At 47.9% G+C, this 20340-nt stretch overlaps 1 protein-coding gene across 2 annotated transcripts in view; it reads left to right on the top strand.

Annotated features, from left to right (window-relative positions):
• Nucleotides 1-20340, top strand: part of GINS1 (GINS complex subunit 1) — a 344403-nt gene that overhangs the window by 75841 nt on the left and 248222 nt on the right. For both annotated transcript variants that reach the window (XM_086927200.1, XM_086927199.1), the window contains exon 2: nucleotides 17511-17575. In XM_086927200.1, coding sequence (XP_086783326.1) covers nucleotides 17541-17575 — 35 coding nt within the window. In that variant the 5' untranslated portion in view covers nucleotides 17511-17540. The remainder of the gene's footprint in view (nucleotides 1-17510; nucleotides 17576-20340) is intronic.

The raw sequence follows: 20340 nt of genomic DNA, 5'->3' as shown, positions 1-20340 counted from the left end.
AGAAATGGGTATGAAGCAATAATGGATCCTGGAAAGCTATACATTTCAGAAAAGTAGTGGAAAAAAAGCACAGGTGCACCATACATTAGAATTGTTCAGAAGTAACAATATTCATGTCCAGGCACAAATAGTGAGGTCCAGAAGTCTTGTTTGTTTGATTCTTTATTTTTCAACAGAAGAAAACTAACAGCGGACGCGTTTCGTCCCAAGACGGGACTTCTTCAGGGCTGTGTTTGCAAAAAAGACATATAAAACATCTAATTAAAATCATGAACTATAGTAAAGCTCAGCCGAGCCACAATAGTCACAAATTAAAAGAACATTCTTATACAAATGTTACAGAGAGAAAGGTCCTGTTTGCTTACAGTTTTGAGGCCAATCTATATATGGTCCAACCTAGACAAGTTAAAACCAACCATGAGGACTAAATGTACAGACTAAATCTTGAGAGGGTTTCAGAGAATTTCAACAAAAAGGGGGACGCATATATCAAATTCAGTTGTCACAAATTTCATATTTATATAAAATGGCAAATGGTCAGTCTGAATTGATGTAGAAAACATTATACACATACAGAGCATAAGAGAGCAAATTTTAGAAAATAATACTATGAGGTTTTTTGAAAGGTTTTTAGACATGTGAAATGAACTATGGTCACCATCTGAAACAGAGATATAAAAGATACACACACCCCTACCAAGGAAATAAGAAGACAAATTCCTGGCAACGAAAGTGATCGTGTAGTGGAGAACCGAAAGCGGAGGTCTATTTCCTACTTCCAAACTAGAACTAGATAAGGAAAAATAAAAATGACAAAGAAAGAAAACATGAGACAAGCTAAACAACTATAAGTCATAGGCTTGCGAAAGAGTGGAGAAAAGAAAAAGACCTCGTGTGAGCTCAGCAGCATTGGCCGTATCTGTGTTTGTTAAACCGGAAGAAGGGGGAGATGAGAGGTGGAGGTAAGAGGTATATAAGTGACTCACGTTCTAATGCAACAACGTCTGGGGGTGTATATATTATTTCTATCCTCCAGGATTATTATGCAGCCGGGCTTGAAGAATTAGCTAAAGAAAAAGAAAGCAATAAATAGGAATATAAAATATAAAAAGTGATGGATTCTATTCTCCAGTCTACAATGGAAATCACTGGGATCTCTTTACATGATCTCTATTATGGAAATACTATTCTGTGTGTATTGCACTAGCGTGGCTATGTTATGTTATGTTATGCGTTTTTATTAGGCGCACAGATGCTCCAGCCAAGGAGCGTCCTGGCGCCCGACAAGGCAGCTGCACAACACAACGAAACAATAATCAGACAACATTAAAAACTAAGGGAATAAAAAAGTTTTCACCGCACGGCGAAAAGAGAGCAGCTCCCTCAGAGCACGAATCGCCGGGGGCAGGGAGTTCCACAAAACCGCCGCGCGAACTTGAAAGGAACGCCCTCCTGCCCTACTCCGCTTAAAGCGTGGCACAACAGCCAGTTCTAAATCCGCAGATCTTAAAGCTCTGGCTGGGATATAATGGGCTAAAAGGGCAGTAAGGATCATTGCTGGGGACCCCTTCAGAATCTTATAGGCGACACAGAGGACCTTAAACTGGATCCGCTGGGCCACCGGGAGCCAGTGCAATGAGCGCAAAGTACTAGAGGTGGGGCAAAATCTGGGTAGGCCTACCACCAATCTTGCTGCGGCATTCTGGATCCGTTGTAGGCGCCCAATCTCTGCCTGATTCAGGCCGACCAATAGGGAGCTCGCATAATCCAGCCTAGAGATGACAGTGGCTTGGATCATGAGTTGCCTAGTGGGGGCATCAAAGAATTTAAGCACTGGACGGAGCCCGCGCAGAATACCGAAGCAACAAGCTGCCGTACGTTTGGTGTGACACACAAACGTGAGGGAAGGGTCCAGCCAGACCCCGAGGTTCTTAAGCTCGGCAACTGGGATGGGAGCAGGACCCAAATCCCCTGGCCACCATCTCTCTCCCCAAAGTTCCGGTTGTTTGCCAAAAACCATGACCTCGGTCTTACTAGCGTTCAGCTGGAGACAGTTGGACGTCATCCAGCTGGCGACCGCCCGCAGTCCTTGCTGGAACCTAGGGGCATCGACTTCGGCATCCCCGCTGATCGTAACCGCTAGCTGGGTGTCATCGGCGTATGACACCATCTTCATACCCCATTGCCTGACCACCTCAGCTAGCGGTCTTACGTATAGATTGAACAACGTAGGACTCAGCGAGGAGCCTTGGGGGACCCCCAGGCTCAGCGGATGGAATTTGGACTGGTATGGTGGGACGGTCACGCTAAAGGCCCGATTGGCTAAAAAAGACCGGAACCATTGGAGAGCGATGCCGGTGACACCAGCCCCCTCTAAGCGACGCAGAAGGATGGGGTGCGAGACGGTGTCAAAGGCAGCGCTCAGGTCTAATAGCACCAGCGCCGCCGTTTGTCCCGCATCAAGCACGGAGCGAAGATGCTCCACCATATAGAGCAGAGCCGTGACCGTGCTATGACCAGCCCTAAACCCATTCTGCGTCGCATCGAGGATATCTGCGTGGCGTAGATGTTCCGAGAGGACTGCGTTAACATGCGCCTCAGTCACCTTAGCCGGCCACGGCAAGAGTGAAATCGGCCGATAACTCTCAGGCTTGCTACCGTCCAAGCTAGGTTTCTTGAGGATAGGACGAACCATGGCTCGCTTCCACTTCAGAGGGACATCGCCCGATGTAAGTGACAAATTGATCAGAGAACATAGCGGTGAGATGTCATGTACCGCTAAGTCTTTGAACACATCTGGGCAAAGCGGATCCGCTGGGGACCCCGACTTCACTTGACGAACCAATTTGTCGAGGTTATCAGGTGTTAAAGTAGGAAAGGAATGAAGCCCCTCTGATGGTAACGGCTTAAGAGGTGGATTAGCCGCAGGAGTGGTCAACGGAAAGGCCCGGTAGATAGCATTAACCTTTTCAAGAAAGAACTCTGCCAGTTTTTCACAATGCTCAACAGAGCTCTGGTGTATCGTAGTTGCCTTTTTGGCAGTGAGATCTTTCAGCACCTTAAAAATAGCCTTGGACGGGTTCGAGCTAGTCCTAAATTGTGCAGCATAGAAGGCGGCACGAGTTCTGCACACTGCCCGGTGATACAATTTCACCGTAGACAGGTACAAAACTTTCTTCACGCTATTATAAGATTTGTGCCAGGCCCGCTCTGCACGCCTACAAGAAACCTTCAGTGCCCGCAGCGAGTCATCGTACCAAGGGCTGGCTTTGCCGGTCCCAGTTTTACAGCATACCAAGGGGATAAGTGTGTCTAAAGCCCTGGTTATCCAATTACAAAACCTGTCATAGACCTGATCTGCCGACCCAGTAATGTCAAATGAGTCGGCCGATAGGAGATGGAAAAACTCGTCCAGCTTAAGTTTATTCCAGCGTCGTCTTGGAATAGAACATACCACTGGCTTAGGTTGTATAGCCGGTGTAGGGCAATGGATCTGTATCAAATAATGATCAGTCCATGCCAGAGGTGTGTAGCTGGAGATGCAGGCTTCCGTAAGATTGGTGAAAAACGGATCGAGGGTGTGACGCCCTGAATGGGTGGGCTGTAACACCAGCTGAGTCAGCTGGAGCGCCTCAAGATCTGCCATAAAACTGGACACCGTAGGACTGGCTATGTTGTCAAAGTGCAGATTTAAGTCCCCAACGATGGAGAAGTTGGAGCACCCTGCAGCCATTTCACTAATGGCGTCAGGTAGCGCCGCTCTAAAAGCCACTTCACTCCCTGGGGGCCGATAAATCAATAGCCCCGACAGGGTGAAATTAGGCGTAATGGCTACCTTGAACATTGCACTTTCACAGCCCGAGATTTTTTGACCCTGCCCTGACCAAACTAACAGAACTGTAACGTTCGTAAAGCTTACCTAGATATATTTATCAATGGGGGAAATCACTTGTAATCAAGATGGAGGCCAAAGTATCCGTGGTGCACCATCCATGGGTTGTCCACCTATATATATATATATATATATATATATATATATATACGAAAGAAAAGCATAGTCATGAGAGTAAACCAGAATGGGTTATGAAACGAAAAGCCGTAGGCAACACATTGAGCGTGAGTAAATTACCTGAGCTTATTTAAACGACCCCTCAAAGAAAAACTATGTATAGTTTAGAAAGTCACTTCTTGCTACTCCGCCAGATTTCTGAGCATAAAAGAAAGAAAAAAAGAGAAGAAAGGGTACATTAATTCAATTTTTTTTAAAAAAAGCATATGACAAAAAACCACAGCGTTTGTGGGCTTCCAAAATCCACAAGTTAATTGTATGTAAGCAAGAGACTTGCCTGCATTATGTGGTTAATAATGTGGTGTGTATATAAGAGGGTTCCGGGGATGCTAATTAGGATTCCCACTACATCTTGAAGCCCCCGTATAACAAAAGCGTTAATGCAAGCCGTAAGTCTGTATCAAGCAGGCTCAAATACGTGCGTGTACTTATGAACAGATAGTTGCTTCAATTGAAGATTTGGGGTGGAAATAGCAAAACCTCGTAAACACATGATGTCTTAAGCACCCGAGGTAAATGTAAATCGAATAGCACTAAACTAGAAAACGTAACCCAGAATTTAAAAAAGTCTAGTGGGGAGCATAACTCAGGTTGTATAAGCGAATGAAACAAAGTAACGGCCCCCAGTTAACAATTCCCCAGACATTTTGCATATCCACTTACCGCGAGAGAGACATATATTGTCATCCGGAGCCCGAGCGCTGCTCACCGTCAGTACGTGTAGCATCTGATGGTAAAAATGAATACCTGCGCCCGTATATATATCCCTTGTGATTGGATGATAAGGTTCACCTGGCTTCTGCCGGCGCCGAGCGTAGGCGCGAGATGGAGGTGTAGAATAGCGGCCATTTGTAAAGGGTGTCCACATCAAGAAAATGAATTATAAAGATGTTAAAAATATAACACTATAAAATGTGGTGAAGCCTTTGTACAGGCAGATGAATGGTATATAATATTTAAGGGTAACCAAGCATAATAGCAGTGGTATCGGAGTAAGGACAAGGAGTAAGTATTTTTCTTGAAAGCAAAAAAGAATAGCGGCCATGTTTGATCGGGTTCGACGGCAAATATATTAGAACCCGATCTGATATAGTAGCTACCTGTAGTGGCAGAGAGAACACCGCGACTGATTAGTTATGAGTGCATAAGCAGTGGTACATATCAAAAAACAAAACAAAGGGGGCGTGGCTACGCAAGCAGAGATGGCGGTCGCAGCTTGCTAGAGCTCCCGCCGGCCCGCCGATTATCCGACGAATTATCCTGTCCCCAAACCCACAAACCCACTACCGGACCGCGACGGATGTTCCTACAGGCGCCGGGTGTCATCCGGTGGGCTCGGGGGTGATCTCGTGCCCCCGGACAGAACCGAGCAGAGAGGGGCGAGGTGCGGCCTGGTGGTCGCGGAGCAGCCGGGGCCTCGATTTTGGCGAAGCGGCAGGGTGCGCTGCCTGGCCCGGGAGCGGCCGCGGTGTTGGCTGTCCCTGAGGCCGCGACACTACTGGCGATCCTTCACCTGGGGCCAGGCTGGGCCGGAGAGAGGCACAGGCGCCACGAGTGGACTGTGGCAGCGGAGGCGGCCTGGTGACCTGGCGCAGCCGGGACCTCGATTTTCGCGGCCTCGTGTCGGGCCGGGGCCGGCGGCCTGGAGGAGTGACTGGCATCCCCTGGAGACCCTGGTAGGAGGCAGACAGACGTAGGGCGACCGGCCCGGCGAGCAGCAACTGTAAGTAGTGGCCCTCCCCGGCCCCCCCCCCCCCCCCCCACCCCCCGGGCCCACTATTCAGTGACATTATTGGCATAGCAGTGCAGGACGCTGGGAGTCCTCGCACCTCCTGAAAGGCAACGTGGGCCACGGGGGGGCCCTGGTCAGCGGCGGCTGGGGGGGCTGTTCCTGGGGGAAGTGGCTGAAGCCTGCCCCCCCCCCCTGATTCTCAACTGCCACAAGACCTTACCGAAGAGGCTTCTTTCGGGTCTCCCTGACTGTGGACCGGCGACCCTAGTGGCCCTCATCCACCCGGACGATCATGACCAGGGGAGGTGGTGGATCCACCAAGCAGGTGACCATCGACAAATTCACTGGCCCCGGTGGGGGCCCTGGATCATCGGGGGTGGTCCATCAGGAGGAGGGCCGGACAATGCAGCCCTTATGGCGGCTATAACCCAGTCGCGAGACATGCTGGACGCAAAGATAGGGGCAGTTGGCGCAGACGTAACCCTGTTGCGCCAGGATCTTAGGAACGCAGTGGCACGAATCACGGAAGCCGAGTCCAGGGTGTCAGTGGTGGAAGAGGATGTAGGTGCCCTGAAGAAGAGAATGGCGGCGATGGAGGACGCGCAGCGGACCACAGCGCTCCGGGTGGAGGATGCTGAAGGGCGGGCACGGCGCAACAACCTCCGTTTTCTTGGATTTCCAGAGAGCTGTGCCAAAGGCAACATGGAGCAGTTTCTCACACAGTGGCTGGAGTCATGGATGCCCCCGGGGTCGCTATCTGCCTGTTTTGTTATCGAAAGAGCACACCGCGCCCTGACACAAAGGCCGCCTGAGGGCGAGCGGCCTAGGGCAGTGATCGCTAGGCTGTTAAATTACCACGACAGGGACGCTATACTGAGGGAAGCCAGATCCAAGGAAACCCTCCTGTTTGAAAATCAAAAGATCATGATTTTCCCTGATTATACTAGACTTGTGCAGCAACAGCGCCATTCTTTTGTGGCGGCTAAGGCTAAGCTGAGAGGTCTTAAGCTACAATACTCCCTGCTGTACCCGGCGCGCCTGAGGGTGATATTCCAGTCACGGACATTGTTTTTTGATACCCCAGAGGACCTTTTCAAGTGGACGGATGAAACAGTACGGGTCAGACCGAATCCTCAGCCAGGACTTCATCCAGGCACCCCTGAGGGTTCACCGCGGGCGCAGAGGGACCAAACGACAAAGAATGGGCGGTCCAAACGCTCTAAATCACGCAGGCGTGCGGCCTCGGTGGATGGCTCACTGGACGCTGGCAGACCAGAAGACTCGGAGCAGTCGGGAACAGATCACTGAAGTCTCCGGAGCCTCGGCTCCAATTTATTGCTAGTAATGCTGTGACTCCGGGCTGGGTGCGCTGAGTCGCTTGTGACCTGTGAACTACTGATCACTGTGCAGCTCTGAGATAGTACTGTTTTGCTCTCCTGATTGGGGGGAGAGTTCTTGGTGGGGTTTGGGACTTGGGGACTACGATATAAGGGCTACCACTCCCCTAGTTGTGAGTGGGATGTCAAGGGGAGGGGGGTGTGTTTATGGTTTTTCTGCTTGGGATGTTGGGATCCATTGGTATGGGTGGGCCCGGGCCCTCGGTTTTGGGCTCGAGACTACCCATGCCGCGACAGGTACTTCATGGTTCATTGAGGTATAGGGTGGGGGGAGGCGGGATACGGGCGGTCGGGGATGCGACTGCTGAGTTGGGAGAGGGAACTGTTGCAGATCATGGGACGAAGGGGTTGATAGTTTTTCTTGGGGTAGTTAGCGTAATGCATGTGTGTACCAAAGTGATGTTTTGTGTGGTGTGTGGCGGGTGGTGCGGGCCTGGGGGGCTTTTATGGTGGACTCCGATTGACTATGGCTGAATCGATCGACCGACTCCCTGTAGACTTTATGCGGGTGGTTACGTGGAATGTCAGGGGATTGTTAGACAAGATTAAACGGGGGGCGGTGTTGCGATGGGGGAAAAGGGAAGCGGCAGATGTATTACTACTTCAAGAAACTCACATGATGGGCACTAAGGCACTGGGCCTACAGAGATTTGGATATCAGCAGGTCTTCCACGCAGGGTTCTCCAGAGGATCCAGGGGGGTGGCTATACTGATACACCGCAGAGTGGCGTATGTGCACGAGAAGCAGTGGGTGGATCCTCAGGGTCGCTACCTGTTTGTTAAGGGCATGGTGGGCACGGAGCCGGTGGTGTTTGGAAGTGTATACGCCCCCCCTCCCCTGCAGTGGGCCCTGGCAGAGCGGCTGTTTGCGGTGTGGGAAGATGTCTCTGGATCACTGGCAGTGATTGGGGGTGATTGGAATGACGTGATGGACGTGAGTGTGGATCGCCGGAGACGTCAGGAGGTGACTGGCACCACCCCCCCCCTCCCTTCCGCCCACCAGATTGCATGCCATGAGTGAGGGGCTAGGCTGGGTGGATGCTTGGCGACATATGCACCCTGTAACCCGAGACTATACGTATGTCTCAGCAGTACATGGCTCGTTCTCGCGGTTGGACTATATGTTTCTACCTGGAGAATACTTGTGTAGGGTGAAGGGCGCTGACATCTTGCCAAGGGGCCTGTCCGACCACTCCCCGGTTTCGGTTAAAATAGATCTCCTTCAGAAACGGCAGCCGTTCAGATGGAGGATGTCCTCGTGGCATCTCCTGAAACCGGCGTACGCTAAGCACTTACGAGAGACTATTGACCATTATTGGCGGGAGAACCTAGTGGAGGGTGCCGATGTAGGCGTGGTGTGGGAGGCTATGAAACCTACTATACGGGGAGTCGATATTGCATGGTGCTCGGCGGCCCGTCGACAGCGACGAGAACAAACTGCGGAGGCAGCTGCCCGAGTAGCGACCCTCGAACAAGAACACAGTACCGGTGGTGATGGGGTGGATCTGCGGCTGCTCCTGCAGGCACAGCAATCGTATGCGTCCCTATTGCTAGACGAAGCCAAACAGGCGTGGCTCGCCACCAGAAGTAGGGTGTATCAATGGGGGGACAAGTCGTGTTCCATGCTCCATAGATTGTGCCAACACAATTTCCAGCCCCTCGTACTACCGGGTCTCACGAACGACAACGGAGACGTTCTAACCGACCCAAACGAATTGGCGGCAAGCTTCGCCACGTACTTTACAGACCAGTATGCCCCACGTGACCAATTGCCTCAGGGCGACTTAGCCCGCTTCTTCGAGGAGTTCCCACCGGTGCCGGTGTCGGACGAGACCAGGGAGGCCCTGGATGCACCCCTCACGGCGGAAGAACTGGGAGACGCGTTGGGGCAACTCAACGCCGGTAAGGCCCCTGGACCAAATGGCTACCCATGTGAGTTTTTTAAAAAATTCCATGTGCAGCTGGGATCGCACTACCGCCGAGCGCTGGAAGCGGCCCGTACCCGGGGTCTGCTGCCACCAGACTGGCGCCATGCAGAAATAGTGGTCTTTCAGAAGCCTGGCAGGCCCCCAGATAGCCATGATTCCTACAGGCCCATCTCCTTAATTAATACTGAGGCTAAGATACTGGCCAAGGCCCTAGCGAACCGTTTGGCTCCACACATTACTGCCTTAGTCCATTCGGACCAGGCAGGCTTTATGCCCCGAAGGGCAACGCGACACAATATCAGGCGTGCGCAGGCGGCGATCGACGCTGTTGGAGCCCTGGGGGACCAGGCGGCGTTGTTGCTGGCCGATATCAACAAGGCCTTCGACTCGGTTGGCTGGTCATACCTATTTACCCTGTTATCTTGGCTCAACTTAGGCCCGGTCTTCCTATCCTATATAAAGCTCCTCTACACTGATGTTACAGCCTCGGTGCGGGTCGCCGGGGCGGTGTCAGAGACATTCCGCATAGGCCGAGGGACCAGGCAGGGCTGCCCGCTCTCCCCCTATCTTTTTGCACTGGCCATGGAGCCCTTGGCGGCGAGAGTGCGCCAGGATGCGCAGATACGGGGCTTTGTATGGAATACTACCCTGTCGGACAAGATCGCGCTATACGCGGATGATGTCCTCTTTTTCCTTACTGATTTGCAACGCTCGGGCCCACGTGTCTTGGAGATCATGCACCAGTTTGGAGAGGCCTCGGGCTTGTATCTCAACCTCCACAAGTCCACCCTGTGGGTGCTATCAGGAGACCCGGTGACAGACCCTTGGGCCTCAGGATTGCGGATGGCCACGACTGGGCTGAAATACCTCGGAGTGTTTCTCTCGGACTCGGCTGACACTGCCTGGGACCGTAACCTGCAGCCCGTCTGGGAACGAGTTCAGTCGGACGTCAAAACTTGGTCTCGAATGCCCCTGACAATCTTTGGCCGATCTGCCATTTTCAAGATGGTTGCGCTCCCGCGCCTACTCTACCAGTTGCAAAACCATCCGTATCCTATTCCACCTCGGTGGTTTAAACAGGTTAACTCAGTGCTGGGCCGCTTTCTCTGGGCGGGAGGCCCTGCCCGGGTGGCATTGCGCACATGCTTTTTGTCCACCTACTGTGGAGGCCTGGCCACCTCGGATCTGCAGTCGTACTACCAGGCCGCTCACCTCCTCATTCTGAACGAATGGTGGTACTGTGACGGTGGGGACCCGGCCTATGCCCTAGAGCATGCTTTGATGGGCGATAACTCGCTCCATACCATCCTATACTCACCCCGCCTGCGTAACTCGCTGCCAAGGGTTACCAGACTCGTGTTTGCTATATGGCGACAGGCCTTGCGCCGCGTGGGCTGGTGGGGCCGACTAACCGCTGAAACACCTTTATGGCGGAACGGCATGCTACCTGAACTCTCTAAATTGCCAGGCTTCGATGGCTGGGATGCAATAGGTATCTCGCAGTTAGGTCAAGTGATGTCTGGTACGTCGCTCAAATCCTTTCAGACCCTCAGTGCCGAATTTGATATGCCCCAATCTCAATTTTTCCGGTACCTACAGTTCCGACATGCACTGACGCCCAGCATTGCCAACCTTGACTCACTCCCTGACTTTAGCCCGATCGAGGCGAAGGTCTTCATGGGAGATCTTGGGGACAAAAAAGTATCGCGCATTTATCAAACCATGGTCACCCACTGCTCCCCTACTCTTCTCTCACTGAAGACGACTTGGGAAGTTGATCTCGGCCCCTTGGACGAGGACGACTGGCGAGAGGCCTTGGAATCCCCGAGGGGGGCGGCTATCGCAATGCGATTCCGACTCATCCAATTCAAGATTCTCCATAGGGCATACTATACCCGAGAGCGTCTGTGGAAGGCGGGCCTGATTGGGTCCCCGGAATGTCTGCGGTGTGGGGCTGAGGTGGGTACGCTACTTCATACAATGTGGTCGTGCTCTAGGCTGGTTGGCTTCTGGAGGGGTGTTTGGGGCTGTCTGTCTGAGGTGTTGGGCTGGACCCTCCCCCGTACTCACCGTCTGGGTCTGTTGCACATCCTGGAAGGGGTTGGTGGCAATATTTATAAGCGGCACCTGCTCCTACTGGGGCTGGTGGTGGCTAAAAGGGACCTGGCCCGAGCGTGGAAGAATGTGAGGCCCCCCCCCCTGACTGCATGGAAGGCTGGTATGGACTTCTGTATGGGCCTGGAGAGACCTATATTTGAGGCGCGAGGATGCCCCCGCAAACACTTTAAGATTTGGAAGAGGTGGGCAGACTATAGAGGTCTGACACTGGACCCTCCAGTGGAGCAAGAAGAGGACCTTTAGCCCCGTACTGGCTGGCAAAGCCCATGTCCACACACATTACCCACGTCATAATCTTACATCATTACGGTTAGTGCACACATGCATGGGGTTCGGGTGGGTTCCAGGGTGGGATCGGGGAGTTGGGTAGGTAGGTAGCGGTATAAGGTGAAGGTGGGGTAACTGTTTTCTGATATCCTTAATTGCATCATCTTCTTGCTTGGACACTTGGTTAACTGCTGTGATTGTATCATAATGTTTGGTGGTGTAGTCCTGATTGTGGGCTGCCACTATATTTCATATGCTCATCTTCATCAATAAACTGGTTGTGAAAAAAAAAAAACAAAACAAAAAAAATTATATAAAAATTAAATCATGATCAATGAAGAAAAGGGCTCAGAGTCAACACCGAAACCTTTGTTGAAAAAGATGAACGATGTATATTTATTAGTAGCAACTACGCAATGCAGCAGCGGTATTTAAAATTATCAGAAAAGTAGACAAAATTCTGAATTCAGCAAGAGGTCATTTGTGCAGATCCTGCAAGGTTAATTTATTGAAGCTAACAATCGAAAATAGGAAAAATTGAAAATGAGTTGAAAAAACAGCCATTTGTGCCAACGTTTTCACATGTAACTACTTCTAATTATGACAGATTTTTTTAAAGTAATATACTGTTACATCCGCTGGACCCTTCTGGTTGTGGGGATATATAGGACTTGTAGGTTCTCCAAGAACCTGAAGAACCCGAGCCAATAACTGAGCAGGGTCTTGCAATGTTTTTTATTGTGTACTGGGTATATAGCAATTCCTTTGGGAAAATATAAACAGTGAAAAATCAGTATGAAAGACACCTATGTATTTCTGAAAAGGAAACAAAATACAAAGTTTAGAAACAGTAGCTGTTTGCACATGTTCGAAATTGTGGGTACCCATACTAGCATGTGAATTGTAGGACATTTTTCGAAGTGACTTCTATTTTACACATGGTCTTACATTTGGAAGGCAGAAATGCATAGAAAGTCATTAGGTAATAACAATTCTGCGTTCCCCTTAAAATGGTACCTCACTTGTGTGGGTAGGCCTAGTGCTCGCGACCGGAAACTGTCCAAAACTCTACGTGGACACGACACATTTTTACAGTGAAAACAGACCCCTTTTTTGCAAAGTGCCTTGCTGTAGATTTTGAACCCTAGCTCTGCTGTTACCCAGGGAAACCTAGCAAACCTATACATTTTTGAAAACTAGACACCCAGAGAAATTTAGGATGGGGTGACTTGAGTGGCTCTCACCAGGTTATGTTACCCAGAATCCTTTGCAAACCTCAAACTTTGTAAAAAATTAAAATAAACATTTTTCTCACATTTTTGTGATGGAAAGTTCTGGAATCTGTGTGGGTCCACAAAATTCCTCCCACCCCCATTCCTACCAAACCCACACATTTCTGAAAACTAGAAACCCGGGGGAAGTCCAGGGAGGTATGGCTTGCGTGAACCCCCCAATGTTTCCCACCCAAATTTAGCTGGAAAAAATAACATTTTATCAAATTTCTGTGTGGGAAAGTTGTGGGATCACCAGGCTGATAAAATGTCCTACCACCCAGCGTTCAACCAGGTCTCCCGATGAAAATTCCTCTGGTGCCCAGACCAGGGAGATTTCAATTGGCATGTGCGAGGACGGCCGGGAGTCGTCCTGCACACACGCCCACCATGTCTCAGGACGGCTCCAGAGCATGGAAAGGGTTAAAATCCCCATTTGTGTACAAGATTACCCCAGTCCTGGCTCATACTAAATGCATGTTAATACATAGAACCTGCTTGACCCCTGCCTGTCTATATAAACTAAAATAAGGGATACAACCACATGCAGGGATTGCAATCAAGGGACTGGAAGCTTTGCTCACATGTTCTTCTACTGTTCATCCCTAAAAAAAATACTGGGACAAATATTTTAGATTTTATTAGCGAACTGTTCCTCTTCCACCCTCTCAGAGAATTCACCTTTCTGCTCACAGGCTCACGAGACTCAAACCAAACTTATTAGACCTCCTCCTTACACTAGCGTGCAAACACATCCTCAACAACTGGAAAAAACACAGCAGCAATTTCCTATAAAACCTGGGAAAACTGGATTTTTTTTTATTTGGGGGGGGTTCAGATAGAATTTCCATTCAGACCTCTCCTTGGAAAGAGAGGATAAAAGCAATTTGGTCCACTTTAGACAACTTTATGGCTAACACAAAACCCCCAGAGACAATTCTCACTCTGCACTAACATTAGCTTAATAAATGCCACTACCATGATCCTTCCCAGTAGTCACATTTACCACATTAACTATGTCACTGTGTCACCATATGTCAATCTATGATAAGTTTTATGTTCACGAATGCTGACATTCTGCCGTATTTTGAAGTTAATTAATATATGTCCGCAACCGTTTCTCCTTTCGTATTATCACTGTTCTTAGTTTTATTGTTTATAACGTAACTGTAACAGCAATTACTATCCTGGGTATTAGTCAAATTAGTTTAGGACCTCTCCAAAAATACACAGAGCTCTATGAATTAGTGACCACCAAAAACCCTTGTTAGATTAAATGACTAACTCTTTACAGTGTTTGACTGTATAATTGTATGCAATCACACACTCCCAATACCATACAAAAATCTCATAACTACTGGTCTGGCCCCTGCCTCAAAGAAGTATACACCCATCTAGTTGAGAAAAACCGGTCTTGTATATGGTCACATGTAACTACGCTTAACATTTCCCCCATCATCTCAAAATATTGGCTGTTACATAGATCCTTCTGGACCCTGGGCAAACTCTTCAAAACTATGCCTTATAAATTCAGCCATATTCTGGAACTGCTTAGCTGGAGCAAGAGACCTCAAACACATACTATTTTCTTGTTGTATTCTCCACTCACACTGGGAAGATATCAATGAAACCATCCACTACATTTTCCACTGTAAGGTGACTCTGAACTCAGTCTACACATGCTTAGGTCCCTGGATTATTCCTACCCCGCCTCACTTAACAAAGCAGAACTCCTAATATTCGGCTTACTACTCACGTTAGGGGTCAAAACAATCCTTTTTGATTGGAAGGTCATGTCAATCTGCTGTCACACTTGGTGAGCCTGGGTATGCTTTTTCAGACTGACAGACATTATTCTCAACCAAAACTTTAACCACACCACATCCAGACAACTTTGGTTACCCATGGACTTAACTACCTTCTCCCCACAATAAGGATCTTGGTATACCCCCCCCCCCCCCCTCACTCCTACTCTCTTGCTACCCCTCTTTCCAACTTAACACTTTCCTCTCCAATCTATTCTCCTTTCATGTGGGTAGTAAATCATCACTAAAACATGGAAGCTAACCCTGGCTGCTAGTTTAACCAATGCATTTCGCAGATTTTATCTCAGTGCCTCCACATTGTAATGTATTTGATCTACAACTGTGCTTCATTGGCTTCTCATATATCATGTGAAATACCACTCTTTTTTACTTCTCATGCCTATTTTTATTTCATTTCTGTAATGCTTTCTTATGAAAATGTTCAATTAACTGGAAAAATTCAAATTAAAAAGCAAATCATTTACAGCTAACAGTATTTTATACGTTAAGAGAGTGGGTCATCCCATGGAAAAGCTTAATCTAAAAACTTATTTTTCTAAAACTTTGAACCAATATTGTATATAGTTCAAATCTTGCTCAGTTGACTTATGAGCACACTACGACTACCTGTCAAGCATTCATTTTTCTCAAGTAAAACGGCAAATTAAATTTCCTGATCTAAATGTGCTAACATTTTGACGGTTGGATCTTGTAATTTAAACTCAATCGAGCTGGCTCATATGTGCGAAAGGAGTTTTTGTCTATAATTTTGTTCCAATGTTTTTTAGTCCAGAATGATAATTGTTGTAGAACACATTTGCTAAACATCTAAGAACATTGTAAGCAAACAAATTTACTATTTGGGTCCTTGCACCTCCCAGGAATCACACTTTTCCTCCGGAGAATGATACCCATTGACTTGTTTCTATAGCTCTAAATAGAAGTAAAGGATAGTTCTCGTTTTGTTTTTTTGCTGCTTAATTTTTAAGTTTTAACCGTTCTGATATCCCTCAGGATCTTGTTTGCGCTATATAAAACGTTATAAATAAATTTACACATGTGGTTCCTAAGAATGTGATGTGGTGTCTAAATGCTTAACTTTGGAGCCGTCGGTTCCTTGTGCAAAATGAGCCTTTGTATAACAGTGACCACTGTATGGTTTATTTTTGTGTACCAGGGAGAAACTGTCCACAGCTTCAATTTTGGTAAGCCTAGACTTAAATAAAGGAGTTGTGTCATGTGTTAGCGTGAGCATGGACAAAGGTTTACTTCATTTGTGAACAGTTTTATGGCACTGAGAAGGAAAAACTAATGTGACCTATCTGGTAGTATGGACAGTTGGTTAATGCCTCTAGGGCAGAAATATGTGAGCAACCAGCAGGCCAGAGGTTTGAATTTCATAAGTATTTAGGTGGCTCTTCATCCTTCAGTGATTGCTGGATTTAAAGACCTAGAATTTATAAACTGAGATTTCAGAATCAAGTGACCACGCAGTGGCCGGCTTATTAAGTACCAACACGTGGCAACATTTACATCTGGCATTGTATTGATTAAAGTACCAACATATTAGTGGTTTTCTGTCCTTTCCCCAAATGATTGCTGCAGAAATAAGCATTAATATGGAGATGAACATCCTTGAAAATCCAAACTCCAATTCCAGCAGGACAGCCCACCAGGAATGGGGGACTTTGCTAGCTATATCAACCTGTTGATAACACCTTCTTATACAAAGTATTGGGCACTCCATTAACTCCATGGGAACAGGGTACACACCTTGACATGAGTAAATGCCCGAGATGAGATGAGAGAAGGGACTAAACATTTTCTACGTAAATCAAAAAAATTAACAAAACCTAACGATATTGTTAAAACACTTATTTTAATTGATGAAAATCGTGTTCTTTTTGGCCTTCTTTGGTCAGCTATGTGCCCTTCACATATGAAGTACGAGCGGAGTTCTATACATTTTTCTGTAAAGTGCAATACGTAGTGTGCATTTTTGTATACAATTTTTTTCTATCTGAATCTAGCCAAAGGCAGCAGAAGGCTTTAGAAGGCCAGAGGCAAAAAATGTAATCGGAGAGCAATTTCGAATAACAGGTAGGGAGTTCTTGGACCTGGAAGATGCTGCAACACGGTTTGAAGATGTAGTGTTCCTTGAGGAGGAGGCGTTTCAGCTCTTTCTTGACTTGAAGGAGAGTTGAGCGGCCTGGATAAGGGGATGTTGTTCCATATCCTGGATATGGAAATGGAAAAGGGCTATTTACTTGTTTCAGGAAACAGGGCTTCTATATAGAGCGAAACATCATTAAGTAAAGTGTTCTGCATATAACCGCCTGAGTAGATGGACAGCTCTCTCGATCACTTGTAACAATCAGGGAACAACTTAGCAAGTATAAGATAACAAATACAAGTACCTACTGTACATACATATGCTGCATTAGCATAGTCGTGTTACCCAGGGAAACTGTTGATCAGTTTAGGTCAAACACAAAAGGTGATGGGAGGAATGCTTGAAATAAGCCTAACCGCTGGCAATGACTCGGATGGCATCCTAACCCATTGTTCTTTTGCTCCCCATGCCACCTAAGTTTGGACCCAGCCACATGCAAATCAGTCTTGACCCATCTCCACTATGAGCAGTCCAGCACGAATTGCCAACCAGTTTAGGCCCTCATTATAATTGGCTCGGTGTTATTGGGTCAGTAATTTCACCCAATGTCAGAAGTATCAGTAACACCGAGTCCCTATATTACAAGGGGACATGGAAAATATATCCCTGGTAAATCAATGTAGAATTAGGGAACTCGGACACACTGACTGAACTGATTCTTGCAGCATCGTTTGTTAAAGCAATCTGTAAAATAACTAGTTTAGAAGGCTTGCATTTTTTCTTACATTTGCTTATTCATTTCTATTCCAGGAAGATGGAGTGCGACAGGTTCTCGAAGAGATGAAAGCTTTGTATGAACAAAACCAGGGGGATGTGTAAGTCCATTTTTCACACGCTGCTTTCTTTTCAGTAGGCTTAACATTGCAAGTTAATTTCCGAAGTTGGTGAAAGGTAGAAAATAAATGTAAATGTATATGTATGTATGTAAATGTATAGGCATTTATATAGCGCACTACTTACCCGGAGGGTCCCAAGGCGCTTCGACCGCTGCGAAACCCTTCCTGGCTTCCCTGAGAGATGGTCCCTTAATGGGTATCTCCAGGGTGAGACCAGGCATCCCCGGCGGTCTGGTGGGGCCCGTTAGTGAAGATGAGTCAAGCTAATGCCCAGAGTTGCCGAGTGTGAACGCTGATCAGAGTGGGCACCGAGGCGAGAGAATTATCGAGTCCGCTGACCCTGGTCCAGAAACCTTCCGCGCCGGGAATCGAACCCTGGTCCCGGGCCGTAAAGCTTTAGAAGTGTAACCTTGCGCCCTAGATGACAGCTCCTGGGGCTGTATTATGAATATGGCGCACTTGCCCTATTTGCGCCACTGCGCACCTTAAAAAGGTACGACTGGTGCAAAAAGGGAAAGTGAACCCTATTACATTGAATACGCTGGCCTGCGGTCAGCCACGAAATCGCTTTGCCTTGGGGCAGCGCATTCAAGTGAAGAACAGAGCAGCCGCTCCGTGTTTCACTGCGCAGGCTTCACCCGCCTGCCCTTTTAAGAGGGGGCAGATATCCCCTTACGGGTAGGTGCAGTCAGTAACTGCACCTGCCTGGAAGGGGCTGTCTGGGGTACCCTCCAGAGGACTGCCATCTGGGGGCACACTGACAGTGCGCCACTTTTATGGTGGCGCACTGTCAGTGCGCCCCCTGACAGCTTCTTCGCCTCTGTTCCTGCGGACATAATTCGGTGCAGGTGCAGAGGCAAAGGATTACCTATTTGTGTGGGGCCCTCTGTATTACAGAAGGGAGCTGCACAAGCGTCTGTTCCCCCTTCTGTAATGCAAAAGTACCCAGGGGGCCGCAAGGCAGGCGCTGACACCCGTTGCGGACCTGGGGCACTTCCATAATACTGCCCCATGTCTCTCTAGCAACTGTTTCAAAGTGAAGAAGTTTCAACATGTGGCATACCACTTTCTTAACATTTACACTTAATAAGTTCATTCTTTTGAGAGTTTCTATTTCAGATCTCATGACCAGTTTTTTTAGTTGACAAGATAAAAAATGATTTACTGTAAGCTCTAGCACCTACTGTATAACTTGCATATATACTAATGTAGACATGTACGCCTGTGCATGAGTCTTGTTTCTAAAATCAAGATAAAGTGTAAATTATTGTAAATTCCTTCAGTTCCGCCCAGCATTTCACCCAGCCCAGGCTGATAAAATGAGTGCTACTGATTTCGATAATAAATAAACATCTGTCATCTGTAGCTAGTGCCAAGAAGCTATCTTTTGTGTAAACGTATGCACTACAGATACATGTGTACCTTTGTTATAACCGTTTGTCCCACCTCATCTGTCTTTCCACCCCTTTCCAGGCCTCTTTGGGTGGCCGACAGAAGTCGACAAACTCCCTTGCCTCCCTATATGTAGTGGAGATGGGTATGGTTTCTAAATTGTAGCCGTTCTAGGGCCTATGTGTGGTGGTCTCCCGCTTCATGTCCCCAGTCGTTAATTACTGTGAGGTGAGCGGCCCTATCGTATGCTCTTATGTCCGGTAGAGCAAGCCCCTGCTATATTGGTTTCGTTGCAGTGTCTGCAGTGCAACTCTTAGGTGTCGTCCGTCCCACAGTACCATGGGCAAGTCTGCATTTATCGTGTTAAATATGTCTTCGTGTATTTTGCAGTATGTGTTTTGGAACGCATATAATAATTTCGAAAGTGTAATCATTTTATATAATGCAGCTCTTCCCATTATCAGTCGCAGGAGTCGCCTCCACCGCTCAACATCCCCGTGGGATTCCGGGAATACCCTCCTAATATTCTGATTAAGATTAGTCCTATATTTAGTGGTAATATACAAACCTAGGTATTTAAATCCCTCTTGAGCCACCTGAAAGCATCCTGGGACCTGCTTTCCAGTCATAGGTTCTCCTACAGTGTAAAGACTTGAATTGCCCCAATTGATTCTGTATCCTGCGTGCTGACCATATTCCCTCGTCAGCATAGAGCGATATGTGCTCTTCTGAAGGGACGTCCTCACTATCTTTAAAACCAGTAATTTCTGTGTGTTTCCTAATTACGCAGTCCAACGGTTCCAAGACCAGCGCAAATAGTAGTGGGACAGCCCTGTCAGGTGCCTCTCTAGACTCAGAAGTTCTCCATGGTTATTCCAATAACTCGGACCCTGGCCACAGGGTTGGTGTAGAGTAGCTCCACCCAAGCTATCAAGGCTGGGCCGAATCCAAACCTCACCAGAGTTTGCCTCAGAAATGGCCAGTGTACCATATCAAAGGCCTTCTCTGTGTCTAGGGAGAGAAACACGTGTGTCGTGGATCTATTTTTAATGGTGTCCAGCCATTTAGCAAATTGGCGGAGATTAAGTCTTGTGGCACGCCATGGCATGAAGCCAGACCCAGTAGATAATATTACGGTCAGGAGGCGTGTCGCTAACACAGTGACCTGTATTTTTGTTTCCACATTCAGCAAAGATATGGGCTGATAGGACCCACATTGCATTGTGGATTTTCCTGGTTTATGGATCGCCACCACTGTGTCCCTTTGCGGGTCTGGCGGGAGTGTCTTTTCTTCCAAAGATGCTTGGAACATGTTCAGGAGGTCTAGGGCCAATAGGCTGGTGTTGCGTTTA

The sequence above is a fragment of the Lissotriton vulgaris genome, chromosome 6, assembly GCF_964263255.1.
Source record: "Lissotriton vulgaris chromosome 6, aLisVul1.2, whole genome shotgun sequence".
In the NCBI taxonomy this organism is placed as follows: domain Eukaryota; kingdom Metazoa; phylum Chordata; class Amphibia; order Caudata; family Salamandridae; genus Lissotriton; species Lissotriton vulgaris.
This window is presented reverse-complemented; position numbering and strand designations above follow the sequence as displayed.